The sequence below is a fragment of the Rosa chinensis genome, chromosome 7, assembly GCF_002994745.2.
Source record: "Rosa chinensis cultivar Old Blush chromosome 7, RchiOBHm-V2, whole genome shotgun sequence".
Lineage (NCBI taxonomy): Eukaryota > Viridiplantae > Streptophyta > Magnoliopsida > Rosales > Rosaceae > Rosa > Rosa chinensis.
Genome location: NC_037094.1, coordinates 42,657,559 through 42,673,212, shown reverse-complemented (window position 1 = coordinate 42,673,212; position 15,654 = coordinate 42,657,559). Strand labels below are relative to the sequence as shown.

Sequence of the window (15,654 nt, the reverse complement as noted above, 5' to 3'; positions counted from 1 at the left end):
TCACCTCACTGTTCACACACCGGCAACCTCCGCCTCCGGCCACCAAATTTTGGCAGCAGCTTCGTCTCAACCATCCAAACATCTTTCTCAACTACCACAAAGTCAGAAAACACATGAAAATACCCGAAACTAAGCTCAAACAGTAAAACCCGATTTCCAAATAGTACCCAGAAATTCAAACCTTCGATTCGTCAATTTCACTTCGATTTGTGGAAAAAAGCTTGGAGGGATATCATCCACGTCTCGAGGCGCATCGATCAAGCTCAAAAAATGCCGCCGGAGATGGCCGAAATCTGGAAAATTTTCCAGAAAACCCGAGCTGCTACAGTGAACAACTTGGCTTCGATTCGTTGTCTGTGGTGAATGATAGGGTGCAAGGCATATATAGATAGAAACCTTGTTTCAAGACGAAGAGATGGACACCAATTTCATGGCCATAGGTGGCCGGATGAGGCGGCGGTGACGTCGAAAAGTTACATCGGCGAGAGAGGAAGAAACCTGGAAATTTTTGGGGCTTTCCCGAAATGGAAAGTCCAGATTTCTATTTATAGACATGAATTCCACAAAATTACAAAACTGCCACTAACTTAAAACCCTTATAACTTCTTTGTTACAACTCCGATTTTAGCGTGCCACATGTCCTTGAACTCGGTTTAACGTCTTCTACAACTTTCATGAAGAAAATTTTCTCAAATTTTGACCCGAACAAAAAGTCAAATTTTAGGGCCACTAAAAGCACTAAAATGATAGTAAAAGTGAAAGTAAAGATCGTTCACCTTCTAAATGACTAGTAAACCGGTGAATTCGGGTTCTGGACGTCACAATAACCCACCGACACTTTTATGTGTGAAAAATTTCAGAAGAATCTGGCAACCAACACCAAAAGGTCGGTTCTCATCCAGGTCGTGCACCAAATGAGGAACGACTTAGAGAAGAAAAGGGCAAAGGTATGTTGACTGACTACTTTGTCGACCAACCAGTGTTCAAAGATCCGGTGTTCCGAACACGTTACAGGATGAGTCTCAATCTCTTCAAGCGTATATCTACTGACCTTTGCCAGTATGATCGTTACTTTGTTCCAAGGTCAGATGCTACCGGCAAAGTCGGACTGCTTCCGGAGCAGAAGATGACAGTCGCCTTACGAATGCTTGCTTACGATGCAGGGGCATATCAATGTGCTGAGTATTGTCGAATGTTGAAATCCACCTCCGTCGCGGCCCTTCAGTACTTTACACGAGGAATTGTTGATCTTTACTCAGCAGAATACCTCCGCGCTCCTACTGATACCGACCTCATACGACTTCTTGCCAAAGCTGAGAGGAGAGGTTTTCCAGGAATGATTGGGATCATCGATTGTATGCATTGGCAATGAAAGAATTATCCGACAGGTTGGGCTGGAGAATATAGTGGTAGGAAACATATCCCCACTATCATCCTGGAAGCAGTCGCATCTTACGACACCTGGATTTAGCATGCATTCTTTGGAATGCCCGGGGCATGTAACGACCTGAACGTCTTGGCAAAGTCTCCGTTGTTTGATGAGCTTACGGTAGAGCACCTCTGATCCAATTCCAAGTTAACAACAAAGCTCACAGTTTAGGGTACTATCTCGTCGACGGTATTTATCCTCGATGGGCGACTTTCTTGAAAACTGTTCGAAATTCTACACGTCCCAAGGAAATCGAGTTTGCAAAGGCTCAAGAGGGGTATAGGAAGGATGTAGAAAGATGTTTTGGTATATTACAGTCACAGTTTGGTATTGTTAGAGGAGCTGCTCGTGGGTGGCATAAAGAGGACCTTCGATACATCATGTTGACGTGTATTATATTACACAACATGATTGTCGAAAATGAACTACCTGAAGACAGCGATGATGAGGAGGATAACAATATGAGGCCCATGATTGCTGAGGTATGGGAGGGACCAACCGGTATTTGATCCTGTTGGTAGAGATGCTCATCATATGAACGGATTCATGGACCGCTACCAACAAATTAGATTTGAGCACAGTCACTCCAACCTTCAGGAATGCCTCATTCAACACTTTTAGGAAAAGGAGTATCTAGATTTGCTATTTGTGTGTGTTTTCATTTAGTTTTTATGTTTTTAATTATGTTTGTGTGGTTTCATTTTGCTTTTCATTTGTAAGGGTATTATTCAAATAAATTTTCATTTCATCAATCTAATATTACATAAGTGAAAAACGAAGCATTGGAATCATAACAATACACTTATTTAAAATATATAACTCCCTAATTTTCCTAATCCTCATCTTCATTAGGAATCCAATTTGTGTTTGTGGGGTCATCCATATGGTTGGGGTTGGTGGATTCACCCAAAGAGAAAGGTAGGGAAGGGACTCCACCGGTGAATGGTGGTTGTGGATAGCCGCCGGTGAATGGTGTTTGTGGGAAGCCACCGGTGAATGTTGGTTGTGGAAAACCACCGGGAAAATGATATTGTAGATAATATCCATGGGGGAATGGTGGTTGTGGATAGCCACTGGGGAAAGGAGGTTGTGGATAATATCCACCGGTGAATGGTGGTTGTGGGATGTTAGATCCACGGGTTGCATCTTCAGCTTCTTTCTCCGCAATTTTTTTTGTTTTCTTTGCCAGTAATTCTTTTTGGTTAGCGTCATCTTATTTGTGTCCATCTCCATAATACGCTCTTCCCTCTCTTGAATTTTGAATTCCCTCTCTTGAATATCCAATTGCAAGCATATATAATCTCGTTGTTGTTGGTCACGGAGATATCGAGCATATTCCTCATCACATTTCTCCTTGGCAGACAACATTGATGTTTGGTTGGTTGCTATAGTCTCCACAGCGGCTGTCAGAGGACTGGAATCATTGGATGCTTTCTTTCCTTTCCGAATAGCTTCTTTGACAGCTTTCTTTCCTTGAGGCCTCACCGAAGGATTGGGAGTTGCATCGGCGTTTACCTCATCTGCATCTATATCCAACTAGACATGAGAATCAGGAACGGATTGTTGTGTGTGCATCCGTTCAGTTCCTCCCCTGGAGGTTCCTCCAGCCGAAGAGGAATGGTTTGGAATGTCATCAAATTGTTGAAACCCCTTAACAATCTCGTAACATTCTAAACTAATGAAATCACCTTTTTTTTGTTTTCCTTTCGATTTGGTCATCGCAGCTCTCCACAAATCTTGTGCTTGACGTCGCTATTTAATTTAAACAAAAAAGTATAAATCTATTAGTACAAATATAAACGAGGTACAACGTATCAACTATTTAAGTATAAAGTGAGTATAATGTATAATTTAAATAAAATGAAGTCTAAAGTATGATTATGAAGTACTAATTTGAAGTACAATTATCAACTAAATTTTAATATATCAACTAATAATTTAAAGTATAATTATCAACAAAATATTTCAACTAATAATCTAAAGTAAGATGTATCAACTAATTAAATTTTAATATACACTAATAGAATCATAAAAATTAATATTCGTGTTACACTACAAATTCATACCTTATCAATCATATTCACACCACTCTTGTACCAACTTTTCGCTTGCCTTAACGCACAATGCCAAGCATAAAGTTCGACTTTCAAGGTTTTCCACCTCCCTTGAAAAGCTTGCAATGATCGGACATATCCATCCCAATGTTAGGCATAGTGTTGGCGTACGTCTATCCATATATCATCTTTTCTTCGTTCCGTGCCCTTTGACGGATCTTGGCTAAAAGCCCTCCAAGACTTGCACAATTGAATGTCTTCATTAGTCTGCCAACATGTCCCGTCAATACTTGGATCTAATACTGGTTGGACAATCGTATTGCCTCGTACACTCATATTGAAATCAAAAAATTGTAGAGTATGAAAGCTATGAGGAGAAGGAACAAAAAATTTTGAGGAAGAAAGATGATAGTTTTTGTGTGAGAAGTAAAATAGGCGGTGAGGTATTTATAGGAAATTTTTGTTCTATTTTTTTTTGTTACCGTTGTAATATTATCTAACGGTTACAAAGATTTTTTTTTTTTTACCTCTGCAAAACAGGAATTATAGGTCCATAATTCTTTGCCGTCCGATCCCTTCAATTATCATAAGCAATGGTCCAGATATGTTGACCGTTGCATTCAAATTCCCATGCACAGCCAACGGCAACCTGCTACGTCTCCAGCCGCACGCCGCTACACGCCAAAAAACTGGTTCGCACGCTCCTGCAGGGCTTGTCGGCACTACGTGACAAGCGACTGCCTTCCACCACCAAGCCGGCGCGTCTCCCCTTTCCTCTTCTTTTTGGGCCAGCATGGCAACCTGGGTCAATGGCTCAGTCACCGTCCTACCCGAGCTTGTGACCTGGGCTGCCCACTGTGTTCTTACCCCAGATCCGGTGGAAGCTGCAATAGTGAGTTTCTGGTGTCCCAAGCTGCAAAACTAAAGTGGTGCCCAGGAAAAACTGAGCCCAATGAACTTGCCCTTATGATGCACTAATATGAAAACAAGGCATCTGTATCTGCGCAAGTTATTAGTGAAAGTAAATGAAAGACAAATCAGATTGCCTTTTTGTTGATTAAGTAGCACAAACTCTGAGTGCGGGTTACTTCAACACACTAATACAACTGTATAACATCACACATACCACTGTTACGCTTTTCAAGAGTGAAAATAAACCATAAACACTGCCCCCCACTAATTTTACCAGAGATTAGAAAAAGAGACTATGCAAAGTTGAAAACTTGAAACATGAGTGTATCATGATCAATCATACAAAACTATAGCACTTGGCAGTTCAATAGTTCAATTCATAAGTTCAATTCATTGTTTTAGGCCTATCACCTTTGTTTTTCAATTTTATTGATTCTACATTGTTTTAAACAAAGCTTCATGTATTTCAGTCTCCTGCATTTTTGACTTCCCGAGTTTAAGTTATGAAGCTTTGCATTTCAGATAGTTTTTACCTGCCCCTTCTCTATCAGTTTTTAGAAGTGTTACACTATGAACAGTTAGTTCAAGAGTTCCAATGAGTGGATGACTCATTGGAGGGTTTGATTTTGGAATAAGAATAGTGTTTGGGACGAAATTGGTTGAAGTGGACCAAGGATTCGATTTTGTGTTTTGGGACGCGGTTGCATCTAGATAAATTTGGTTCTAGATTGCCTACATACCCTTTGCGGGATCAAACCACATGTAGTTCCGGCATTTGAGATTTAAATTGGTAGATGATCCATTTATTTTGAATTTGTGTTTGGAATAGGGTTTAAAGCCCTTGAATTTGGTTTTGACTTTATTTGTGTGATTTGAGAATGAATTTGACTTTTCTGGTGTTGGGAGAATTTGACTAGAGTCAGTGATTCATTTGGCACTGGCCGAATTTGACTGATGGAGTCAGGGATTGTGCTTGGAGTTGTTGTTGCATCTAATGGGTCGCTAAACTGCCTACATACCATGTGAATGGATCAAACTATTATAGTTCATTATTTGAGTTTTCGGTTTTATGCCGATCTTTTTATCCAACAGATATATATATTTTTGAACTTGTCAAAAGAACATCCGATTTTAGTAGAGCATCCACTGATTTGATTTGGGCAACCAAATGTGCCGAGCTTCGTAATGGGCCCAAGAATGTCGCCTTCCTCTCCTTAATTTCACTCATCGAGGAATAATTGGGCCCGAACTTTTGCGAAGCTGCGCAATGGGCTTTTGAGAGTGGGCTTTGCACTGCTCCGAAATTTGTCGATGGGAGATTATTTTGAGCCCAAAAGCTTGCAACCCATGGATACAGACCTGGACACCCACGACTCAATTTTATCTCTGCACCCAGCTTATCTTTCGACAAACTGAACTTCCAAAACGCCATCTGGATGATTCAATGAGCTTGAACTTTCTTTGAGAATATCTCTGGCGTGGCCATCAGCTTAGGATAGAAGTTGAATTGGAGATGGAGATCAATTTAGTCAGCTCAATTCGAAGACGGAGTTGTAACACCGGGCCAGCTTTCTTTATCAAAATTTCGGGGCATTTCTGGGGTCTGCGTATTCTTCCACTTACTTTGCTGGGATTGCATATTGTGCTTCACTCCTGCACACCTGGTGAGCTGGGATTGCATTTTGTGCTGCTCTCCTGAACACCTGGTGAGTATTAGAATGGGCAATTAACTGCTACCTCATTGCGATTTATTGTCTTGTAGCTACGACATGAATCTCAAGTGCTTAATTAACAATTTTTGTTCTTTGTGTGCAGGTATATTCAGCTGAACGTGGCTCCTCCAAAGGTCATTATATTTATCTGCAGTTCCACCGCTTCGAGGAATATGCAAAGTTTTATTACTTTTGCCTCTTAATATTTTGTCTGTAGTTTCCATCCATCAACAAAGTTACAGCAAACCAAAGTTTGATAATTATGCTATGATTGCAAATGAGATTTTGTCTTCCACTGCCCAAAACAAAAGATATGATCACAAGGAGGTGAGCTTGCTGCTGCAATGCACTGCTTTTGGTCTGTTTACTTTATATCAGAGTTCAAATGCTTTTTAACCCCACCGCTTCTTTTTTTTTTTCCTTCAAAAGCTTGTCTACCATGATTAATTATTGCATGCCTTAATATGCAGGTGACAACTGAAGTCACACATTTATCATCAAGCTAGATTAGTAGCCTTACATTATGCTTTGAATATTGATTTTGTTCTCTCTTGCTTGAGAAGACGCCACGTAGTAAACATATTAAAAGATTAATTTGCATGCCATATGAATCTGGAGAATGCCTTGTTCCTTGTTTTTTTATTAAAAGCCTTGTTCCTTGTTATTTAGCTTTAAATAGAACTAAGTTACAGCATAGCACCCTCTGAGAATCATGGTTTCAAAGAGTTTGCTTTCGACTTTGTCATTTACATGAGTGTCATCTTCTTCTTCCTTTTCTTCCAGACCATGTTCTTTTTGCCATTCTGTAGAATCCACTGTTTGACAGAGCCTTTTGTATATGCTAGCTGCAAGTACAATTGCAGGCAGGAACTTTGACAGCAAGTGCAGACAAGAACTTTGACAGCAAACGTCCTTCCATCGCTTGGATTTGGTGGACAAGGTGAGTCCAAATTTCTCATAGAGAAGTGAAAAAGCTTCTGCTTCAGAGCTTGGTCTCAAGTTTCTGATTTCATTCCTCCTTGCTTGCAGTTTGCTAGAAGTCTTTAAGGAACGGCAAGGGTGAGCTTTTCTCTCCAGACACCAATTTTGATGATTTGTGTGGTTTGTCTTGCTTGGTCAATCTTTTGTGTGGCTTGTTTGCAAGTGATGCAAGGCCATTTGTTTTGTTACGGTGGAAAGAAGGCAAAAGGCTTTTGGTGGTGACTATTGGTTTGCAGAACAGCTGTTGTGGAAGCAAATGGGCATTGAGCCTTGTATGTTGACACTGTTCGCTACTGCAAAGCACTTGTCGGTAATCAACAAGGCTTGAAAAGAAATTCTACCAAATTGATCATACACTCATTGATACACAATGTATCATAAACGAGATTGCGACCGCTTGGGGACCTCCATGGTGACACAAGTGAAAGAGACACTGCATAGAAAAAGGATCAGTATCTAAATACCAGAGGTAATCGATGGGACAAGAGGAAGAGGAAGAGGAAGCATCAAGCAAGAGACCCCATCAATTAAACTCAAGTTCATAAAGAGGGCATTCCAGCCGCACCCTAGGAATAGACCTTACCCACCTCTCTCGTTTCTTTCTTTGTCACCTTCCTACTAAACTGAGAAAACCATGCACTCATCAGTACCACCATGGAAACCTGGCTCCTCATCCTCACCACACTCCTCCTCATCTCTCTCCTCCTCAAACCCATCCTCTCCCTCCTCCTCACCACCAACAAGCTCCCGCCGGGACCCACCTCCGTCCCCATAATCAGCAGCTTCCTATGGCTCCGCAAATCCTTACCGGAGCTCGAGCCCATCATCCGCAAACTCCAGGCCCGCTACGGCCCAATCATCACCCTCCGCATTGGCTCCCGCCCCACCGTCTTCATCTCCAACCGCTTCCTGGCCCACCAGGCCTTAATCCAAAACGGCGCCGTCTTCGCCGACCGCCCCCCGGCTTTGGCCACCAACAGAATCATCAGCAGCAACCAGCACAACATCACCTCCGCCGTCTACGGCCCCACGTGGCCCCTCCTCCGCCGCAACCTCACCTCCGAAATCCTCCACCCTTCCCGCGTCAAATCCTACTGCGGGGCCCGCAAGTGGGTCCTCGACATCCTCGCCAACCGCCTAACGGAATCCCAATCCAAATCCAACGGAGGAGGAGTCAAAGTCGTTGACCATTTCCAGTACACCATGTTCTGCTTGCTAGTTCTCATGTGCTTTGGAGACAAACTCGACGAGAATCAGATGAGTAAAATCAAAGAAGTCCAGCGCGGGCTAATCCTCAGCTTGGGCCGGTTCAACATCCTCAATTTCTGGCCTTCATTGACGAAAATCCTCCTCAAGAATCGCTGGCAGGAGTTCTTTCGAATCCGAAAAGCCCAAGAAGATGTCCTACTTCCTCTGATTCGAGCCCGAAAGGATGCCATGGTAAACAAGAGCGATGATTATGTACTTTGTTACCTAGACACACTCTGGGAACTCGAGCTTCCCGACGAGAAGAGGAAGCTGAACGAAAAAGAGATCATTAGCCTATGTTCGGAGTTTCTCAGTGCAGGAACGGATACTACTTCCACCGCTCTGCAGTGGATCATGGCCAATATCGTCAAGTATCCAACTATCCAGGAGAGGCTTCTCGCTGAGATTAAAGGAGTTGTGGAGGAAACAGAGGAGGAGGTGAAGGAGGAGGACTTGCAGAAGATGCCTTATTTAAAAGCGGTGATCTTGGAGGGTTTAAGGCGCCACCCACCTGGCCACTTTGCGCTGCCGCATTCCGTCACGCACGACGTCGTTTTGGATGGTTATGTGGTGCCGAAGAACGGGACGGTGAATTTCATGGTGGCGGATATGGGGTGGGATCCGTAGGTGTGGGAGGAGCCTATGGAGTTTAAGCCGGAGAGGTTTTTCAGCAAGGAGGGAGGAGATCAGGGGTTTGATATAACAGGGAGCAGAGAGATTAAGATGATGCCGTTTGGGGTTGGGAGGAGGATTTGCCCTGGACTTGGTTTGGCTGTGCTTCATCTGGAGTATTTTGTGGCGAATTTGGTGTGGAAATTCGAGTGGAGAGGTGTGGAGGGAGAGGATGTTGACTTCGCAGAGAAGCAAGAGTTCACAATGGTCATGAGGAATCCATTGAAGGCGAACATTTCACCAAGAGTGATGAAATGAATGAAGGGTTCTGGGTTTTAGTTTGTAACTATGAGTTTAGTGTATGAAACTGTGGTTTCTGGTTTCATTTTGTTTATGAACTTATAATGCTTGTGTGATGCCCCGGAAATTCGTAATTATTTTCCGAGGATTTTCCGGAATTAATTTTATGGTTGTTGGACGGTTTCGTGGCTTGTGGACGGAGCGGAAGTGTTTCGGACGAATTTATATTCGAAAAATATGGTTTAGGGGGGTTGCCAAAGGTTGACTTTTTATTCGTTGAGATTCTCCGAAAACTTCCTTCACGAAAGTTGTAGAGCGTGTCGATACGAGTTCGTGTACATGCGGATTGCGTAAATCAGAGTTCGTATGAGGAAGTTATGGCCATTGGAAGGAATTTCCATTTTAGTATAAATAGAAGTTTCCCGAAGGAGAAACTTACTATTTTCATTTCCTTCCATTTCCGGAAACTCATTTTTTTCTCTCCCTTTTTCTCTCTCGGTCGATACCTTCAGTATCGAAGAAAACCGCCTGACCCGACCCGAACCCGGCCGATCCGACCCGACTTTTCCGGCCAACTGCGGCGGTCTCCGGCCGTGAAACTTGGCCAGCAGGGTCGCCTCCTCCGTCTGGTCGTCCCTCTGGTGTTCTCTTACGGCGATTCTCCGTCTCGGTGGCAGTTCAAGGCGGTGCAGATTGGAGAAATCGGACCCGACCGGAAATCGGCACGGCTTCGATTTTTCTTGGTTGGACTCAGAACAGCCTCGCCGATCGATCCTTGATGGTTGTTTGGATCGATTCACGTGAAACTTCGATAAACTCGGATTGGATTACTGTTCACGGCTTGTGAGGTAGTTTTCGATCCCTTATGCTTGTTTTCTGACTTCGATCCAGTTATGAGAGTTCACAAGCATGCTTAGATGAAGCTTTTTGATGTTGGGAGTTTTGTGAAATAATGAGTTTTTGGCCGGCGGCGGTGCACCACCGTCTGTGGTGGCGTTCCGGTGGCGTTCCGGCCACTTAAGGAACTGTTTCTGGTATTATATGTCTTCTACTCGTCGATACGAGCGTTTCGATATATAATATGCAAATTTTGGAGTTCGAATGGATTTGTTATGATTTTTGCCGTTTCATATCGGTGAATTTATTCGATCCGTGAAGATTTGAGCGTCCGATCGACTTGTGGTTTGGTCACATCGATCGTGGGTGTATTCCGGAGACTTTGGGAGGTCTCGGATGTGGTTTTGCCTCGATTGGCACCACTTTGGGGATTTTAGTTCAAAAACAGGGGTTTCAAACTTAAATCAAATATGAATCATTACTAAGTTGAAACCATATGTGATTAGGTACTTGACGAAGTATTTGGACGAGTGGTTGGTGATAGTTTTGGTTCGGTTCTGTATTGAAGACGTAGCGGGAGTTTCGAGGTGAGTAATCTCACAAGGTTCATTTGTGAACGAATTACATTTATCGTTTGTTGGGGAAATCTCACGATATTTGTTATGAGCAGGATCGATATGTGTTATGAGTAGGATTGATATTTGTTATGAGCAGGATCGATATGTGTTATGAGTAGGATAGATATTTGTTATGAGCAGGATCGATATGTGTTATGAGTAGGATTGATATTTGTTATGAGCAGGATCGATATGTGTTATGAGTAGGATTGATATTTGTTATGAGCAGGATCGATATGTGTTATGAGTAGGATTGATATTTGTTATGAGCAGGATCGATATGTGTTATGAGTAGGATTGATATTTGTTATGAGCATGACTACCTTATTGTCTTGGAGTTATTAGGTTAACTACAACTGTAGTTGGTATTAGTGGCATTTCTGAGTGGATGACTATGTGTGTCTATATATATATTATGGGATATATATATATACATATATATTCATGTATTAGTGACTTCGTGGTGAATCTTTGTGATGATTGTCATGAAAAGCTTATGTAGGAATATTTGTGTAATGAATCGATGACATCAGTATGGTGAATCTTTGTGATGATTGTCATGTAAAGCTTGTATAGAAATATCTGTGTAGCTTGTGTAGGAATATGAGTAGGATGGTTGAAATCTATGTGATGATCGCTATCTATGTGATGACCAGCGAAATCTATGTGATGATAGCTATCTATGTGATGACCGGCGAAGTCTCTGTGATGATCGCTATCTGTGTGATGATTGGCGATATCTTTGTGAATCTATGTGATGATCCTTGAAATCTATGTGATGATCAGTAGGATGATGTAAATCTAAGTGATGACCGGTGGAAATCTGTGCGATGATCAATGTGATGACTGCTCGGTAGCGGAGCTGAATTGTTATTAAGTTAACAAAGATCGAGAGGACTGCTGTGATGGTTGGGGCTACCTACAGACGTCAGAGTGTGGGACTTCGATGACTACTTTGTCTTGAGTTGTTTGACTTAGTGTGACCTCCTGAACTAAATTATATGCAGGGGTTACTATGAATTGTTTTGCTTGTTTTGATATGTGATTGCCTTGATTTCTCCTTGATTGTATTGATTGATGGTTTGATTTACATTAAGAGCCATAGCGGTTATGAACTGTACTCTGTAGTGAGGATAGGAAGGTGATTCATTGTTCTTCACCTTTGATGTCATGATGATGACAAAAGCTCCTAGGGGGGGAATGGAAAATGAGTGTGATGTTGGAATTCGCCGTAGTGCGTTAGGATGGCGTTAAACATTTCTTGAGGAAGTCTTGTTTGACCGAAATTTGTGTAATTGGATGCTAGGATTGAGGTTATGAGCAGAAGGCTTTTGTGAAATTTGTGTAATTGGTTTTGAGTTACTCATACGAGCTTCATAAGCTTACCGGGTTTGTTGTGTGGAACCCGATGCACTATTCAATGGAATGGTGTAGGGGTTAATCCTGCAGGTCGAGGAGATCGTGGCTGAAGCTGAGGTGACGCCTGTGCAGCTTTATGGTAGGAAGCTATCTTTGTGACTTTACCGTTGATAAGGACTTCCGTTGTATAGTTACTCTGAGCTGCATTTACGTTTTATTTTGTTGTTGACAATTTATTTCGTAAGCATTGTAATATATAACTCTATGGAGCGAGTTTATATTAACTTTGAGGGTTCAGGGCATCAATATCTGTGTAAGTTAAAGGGAAAAAGATTCCAGGTGTTTTGTATTGATGACTGGACGTTCACGCATATATAATTATGGGGTTATATATATCGATTTTCATGTGTGTAAAATCAGGGGCGTGACAGCTTGTAAATGTGGTTTTACGAGCAGTATCATTGTTTCAAGTACTAATCAAGTCTGATAGTGTTGGTGTCAATTAGGAAATTACAGCTTTGTCACTCTTACCAGTTCATTTGTTTACGTATAAAACAATCTCAAATGTCTTTACCTTAGCAAAAATGATCATTTACCCAATTTTAGGGTCATTTAACCCCACTTACCCAAACACTCTAACAAATTGTCCACTTAATCAACAGTTTTCATTTTTAAACCCCAATTACCCAACCTTTTCAACACGTGCCTGTTTTATCCAATTTTCCTGACGCTTTTGCCCCTCTATCACTGAAACGCTTTCAAATTGTAACAGAAACGTGATTTAGGGAGCGAAGCTCTCCGATTTTAGAGAGAGAGGATCGGCTGGATTTGTAGAGAGAGAAGCTCCCTGGTTTTTTAGAGTGGAGCTCTATCATTTTAGAGAGAGAGAGGAGCTGTGCGATTTCTAGAGACAGGAGAGAGAAGCTCCCTGGTTCGGGTTTGTGAAGCTCTCTGGCGTTCGGTGTGTGAAGCTCTGCGATTTGTATTTAGAGCTGGTGGTAGAAGATTTGCGATTCATAGAGAGAGAACATCTGCTGTGATTTTAACATGGATCGAGATCGAGATGCTCTTTGTGTTCCTCCATTGCGGTTTGCTTTTGTTTCTTTAGCTCTATCTAATCTGTTTGGCTTTTAGCTCAATTTAATCTGTTTGATTTTAGGAATTTTTGTGTACGAATTGTTGTGTTATTTTCGAACTGATTTTTCTGAATTAGAGCTTCGTGTTATGTTTATTTTGGTTTTGAATTGTTTTTGCAGTTTTGATTTGAACTTCTAGGTGTTTTTGAGTGCATTGTGTTAGTTTTGAATTTCTGTATTAATTTCGTGTTTCTATTGGTGAATTCATGCTTGGATTTGGGTTTGAGCAGTTTCCGAAGTGTTGTGGTAGTTCTGATTAAATTTTTGGGAGGCCGTAATATTTCTAGTGGGGGCCAATAATGTGTGTTCAATGATATTTTAGTATCTATAATTGTTGCTTATTGATTTTTTATTTGAATGCATTGTAATTTATTACATTTTCCAAATTGTTTTTGTTGTTTTGACTATATTATTAGGGACCAGTAGTCTATGTATTGGGGGGGCAGTAATGTTTTTATGTGTTATTAAGTTGCTGTAATTGTTGTCTAGTTATCCTTTTCATTATTTTAAAAGTAATTTGGTACTGCTTCTATTTCGTTTTGGTAGTTTTGATTAAATCATTGGGGGGCACTACTCAGTTTATTGGGGGGCAGTAATATGTGTTTTCGGTTTAATAATAGATTCGTTCGCCTGTGTTTTCTTCACAGGTCTATGGCTGATCCTCTGGTTGCTAGGTGCCTTTACTCTGGCAAAGGTTATATGATTCCTTTGAATCAATGCATGAGCTACTCTGAGTTGTATGAAGACATTTTCCGTACATTCCAGTTTTTGCCGAGTGATATTATTGAGCTTCAGTATTCAGTTCCTGGTTGTGAAGTTTGTTTTCTTCGTAACGATCGTGATTTCCAAATGCTGTTTTGCTCTGCTAGAATACATAGGTTAGAGTGTGTCGATATTTCAGTTTTAAAGATTGGGGGAGGTTTTAGCAGAACTTGTTTGGTGGATAGTGGTTCGAAAGTTATTGATGAAGATGATTATTTGGGTGATGCATTCAGGACTGAAGTTCACAAGACGTATTTGTCTGATGAGTGGAGTTCTTATATTCATCATGTCGGGGATAAGTTTCATAGTGCTGCTGAGCTCCGTGAGAAGCTCAGGAAGTATGCAATTGCAGTTGGTTTCGAGTTTGTATTCCTGAGAAATGATTTGGACCGTATTCATGCAGTCTGTGCAAATGTTGGAACCGAAGGTTGTGATTGGCATCTTCGTGCTTTTTCATCATCTGCCAATGATTATATTGATAAGTACTTTCATGTTGATATGTTAAAGAAGAGCTACAGTTTTCCTATCCGTCCTATAACCAATGTTGATATGTCTTCTTCGGAATCTGCTTCTGAATGTATATTACCTCCCCTTGCGAAGAGGCCCCCCGGGAGGCCTAGGATGAAGCGGTTCAAGTCGATTGGAGAGGTTGAAAAGAAGCTGATTCGTTGTGGTCGTTGTGGCAAAATGGGCACTCATAACAAGTTGAGTTGCACTGAACCTCTCGTTCAGCAGTAGTATATGTTTCAGTAAAGAGTTTTTAGGTTTTGAATTTGTCTATTGGGGGGCAGTAATTGGTTTATTGGGGGCCAGTAATTGTTTATATTCAGGCTCAAATAATCATTTTTCTTTTCAAATGTCAGATTATTATTGTTGGGATGATTAAAATTGCATTTACATAGCTGAAGTTAAATTTTCCAATAGGTTTAAGTTGCTTTAATGCTTACAGGTGGTTTCTGGAGGGGCAATAAACATATTAGTGCCCCCCAATAATGTCATCAATTCAAGGACTCCTTGTATATTCAGGCTCAAACAATCATTATTCTTTTTAGAATACAGAATTATACTTTTGGGTTTATTGCAGTTGCTTTTAGATAGTTGAAGTCAATTTTCGAACAGGATTGAGCTGTTTTTAGTGCCTACAGTTGGTTTCTGGGGAGGCAATAAACAAATTCCTGCCCCCCAGTAATGTCATCTTTTCAAGGACACCTAGTGATTTGAAACCCTTTTCAAATGTTGCCAACAAATTTAAATACCAACTGAGATACTTCTGGCCATCTTCTTAAATATTAGTGGGGCCCAATAGTATTCTGACCTAAACAACAAAAATTATTGGGAGGTAGTAACATGTCTACTTTGGAGGATTTGTGTAAAGTGCCTGCTTCTAATTGAAGTCAACAACAGTATATTATATCATCCAATAATGCAGTTCATTTCACCATAGTTTGAAGATAAGGCTAGTATGAGAACTTTACAATCCCTACTCTTCGGATACGAAAACTTCATTTCTAAATATGTTATATCTAATCTCGTTCCTCACTTTCTGCCCAATAGTAGGTGCATGAACCTCTCAAGCAATCTTTTCCTCATGTTGTCCCCGCCTTCCTTGATTCTTCTTCAGTCGATCGTCCTGAATCTTCATTGACTTCTTCTTCAGCAGATTCTTCATCAGGAATCTGTTCTGCCTGTTGTCGC

General features: G+C 41.3%; 2 protein-coding genes and 1 pseudogene across 3 annotated transcripts; all 3 read left to right on the top strand.

Annotated features, from left to right (window-relative positions):
• The first annotated feature begins 949 nt into the window (after positions 1–949).
• On the top strand, positions 950–6,324 carry LOC121050651. The gene is made up of 3 exons (XM_040511448.1): positions 950–1,355; positions 1,601–1,911; positions 6,211–6,324. Exons 1-3 carry the CDS (start codon positions 950–952, stop codon positions 6,322–6,324), a joined length of 831 nt encoding a protein of 276 aa, XP_040367382.1.
• Positions 6,325–6,359: 35 nt separating this feature from the next.
• LOC112177939 lies at positions 6,360–14,816 on the top strand. Of its 2 annotated transcripts, XM_040509944.1 has the most exons (4): positions 6,360–6,434; positions 6,953–7,047; positions 7,137–7,166; positions 13,845–14,816. In XM_040509944.1, the coding sequence occupies exons 1-4, from the start codon at positions 6,375–6,377 to the stop codon at positions 14,695–14,697; spliced, it is 1,038 nt and encodes a 345-aa protein (XP_040365878.1). In that variant the 5' UTR covers positions 6,360–6,374; the 3' UTR covers positions 14,698–14,816. The 2 variants fall into 2 exon arrangements, with proteins under 2 accessions (XP_040365878.1, XP_040365879.1); XM_040509945.1 differs by lacking the exons at positions 6,360–6,434; positions 6,953–7,047; positions 7,137–7,166 and adding an exon at positions 13,041–13,149.
• Positions 7,189–9,446, top strand: LOC121050325 (annotated as a pseudogene).
• Positions 14,817–15,654: the final 838 nt, after the last annotated feature.

Bases quoted from the DNA above. Each gene is read 5' to 3' on its own strand.
- LOC121050651 (XM_040511448.1), top strand. From the start codon at position 950: ATGTTGACTGACTACTTTGTCGACCAACCAGTGTTCAAAGATCCGGTG. The intron at 1,356-1,600 runs GTATGCATTGGC...CTCACAGTTTAG, and splicing joins AATGATTGGGATCATCGATT to GGTACTATCTCGTCGACGGT. The intron at 1,912-6,210 runs GTATGGGAGGGA...CTTTGTGTGCAG, and splicing joins TGAGGCCCATGATTGCTGAG to GTATATTCAGCTGAACGTGG.
- LOC112177939 (XM_040509944.1), top strand. From the start codon at position 6,375: ATGATTGCAAATGAGATTTTGTCTTCCACTGCCCAAAACAAAAGATAT. The intron at 7,048-7,136 runs GTGAGTCCAAAT...CCTTGCTTGCAG, and splicing joins GCTTGGATTTGGTGGACAAG to TTTGCTAGAAGTCTTTAAGG. The intron at 7,167-13,844 runs GTGAGCTTTTCT...TTTTCTTCACAG, and splicing joins GTCTTTAAGGAACGGCAAGG to GTCTATGGCTGATCCTCTGG.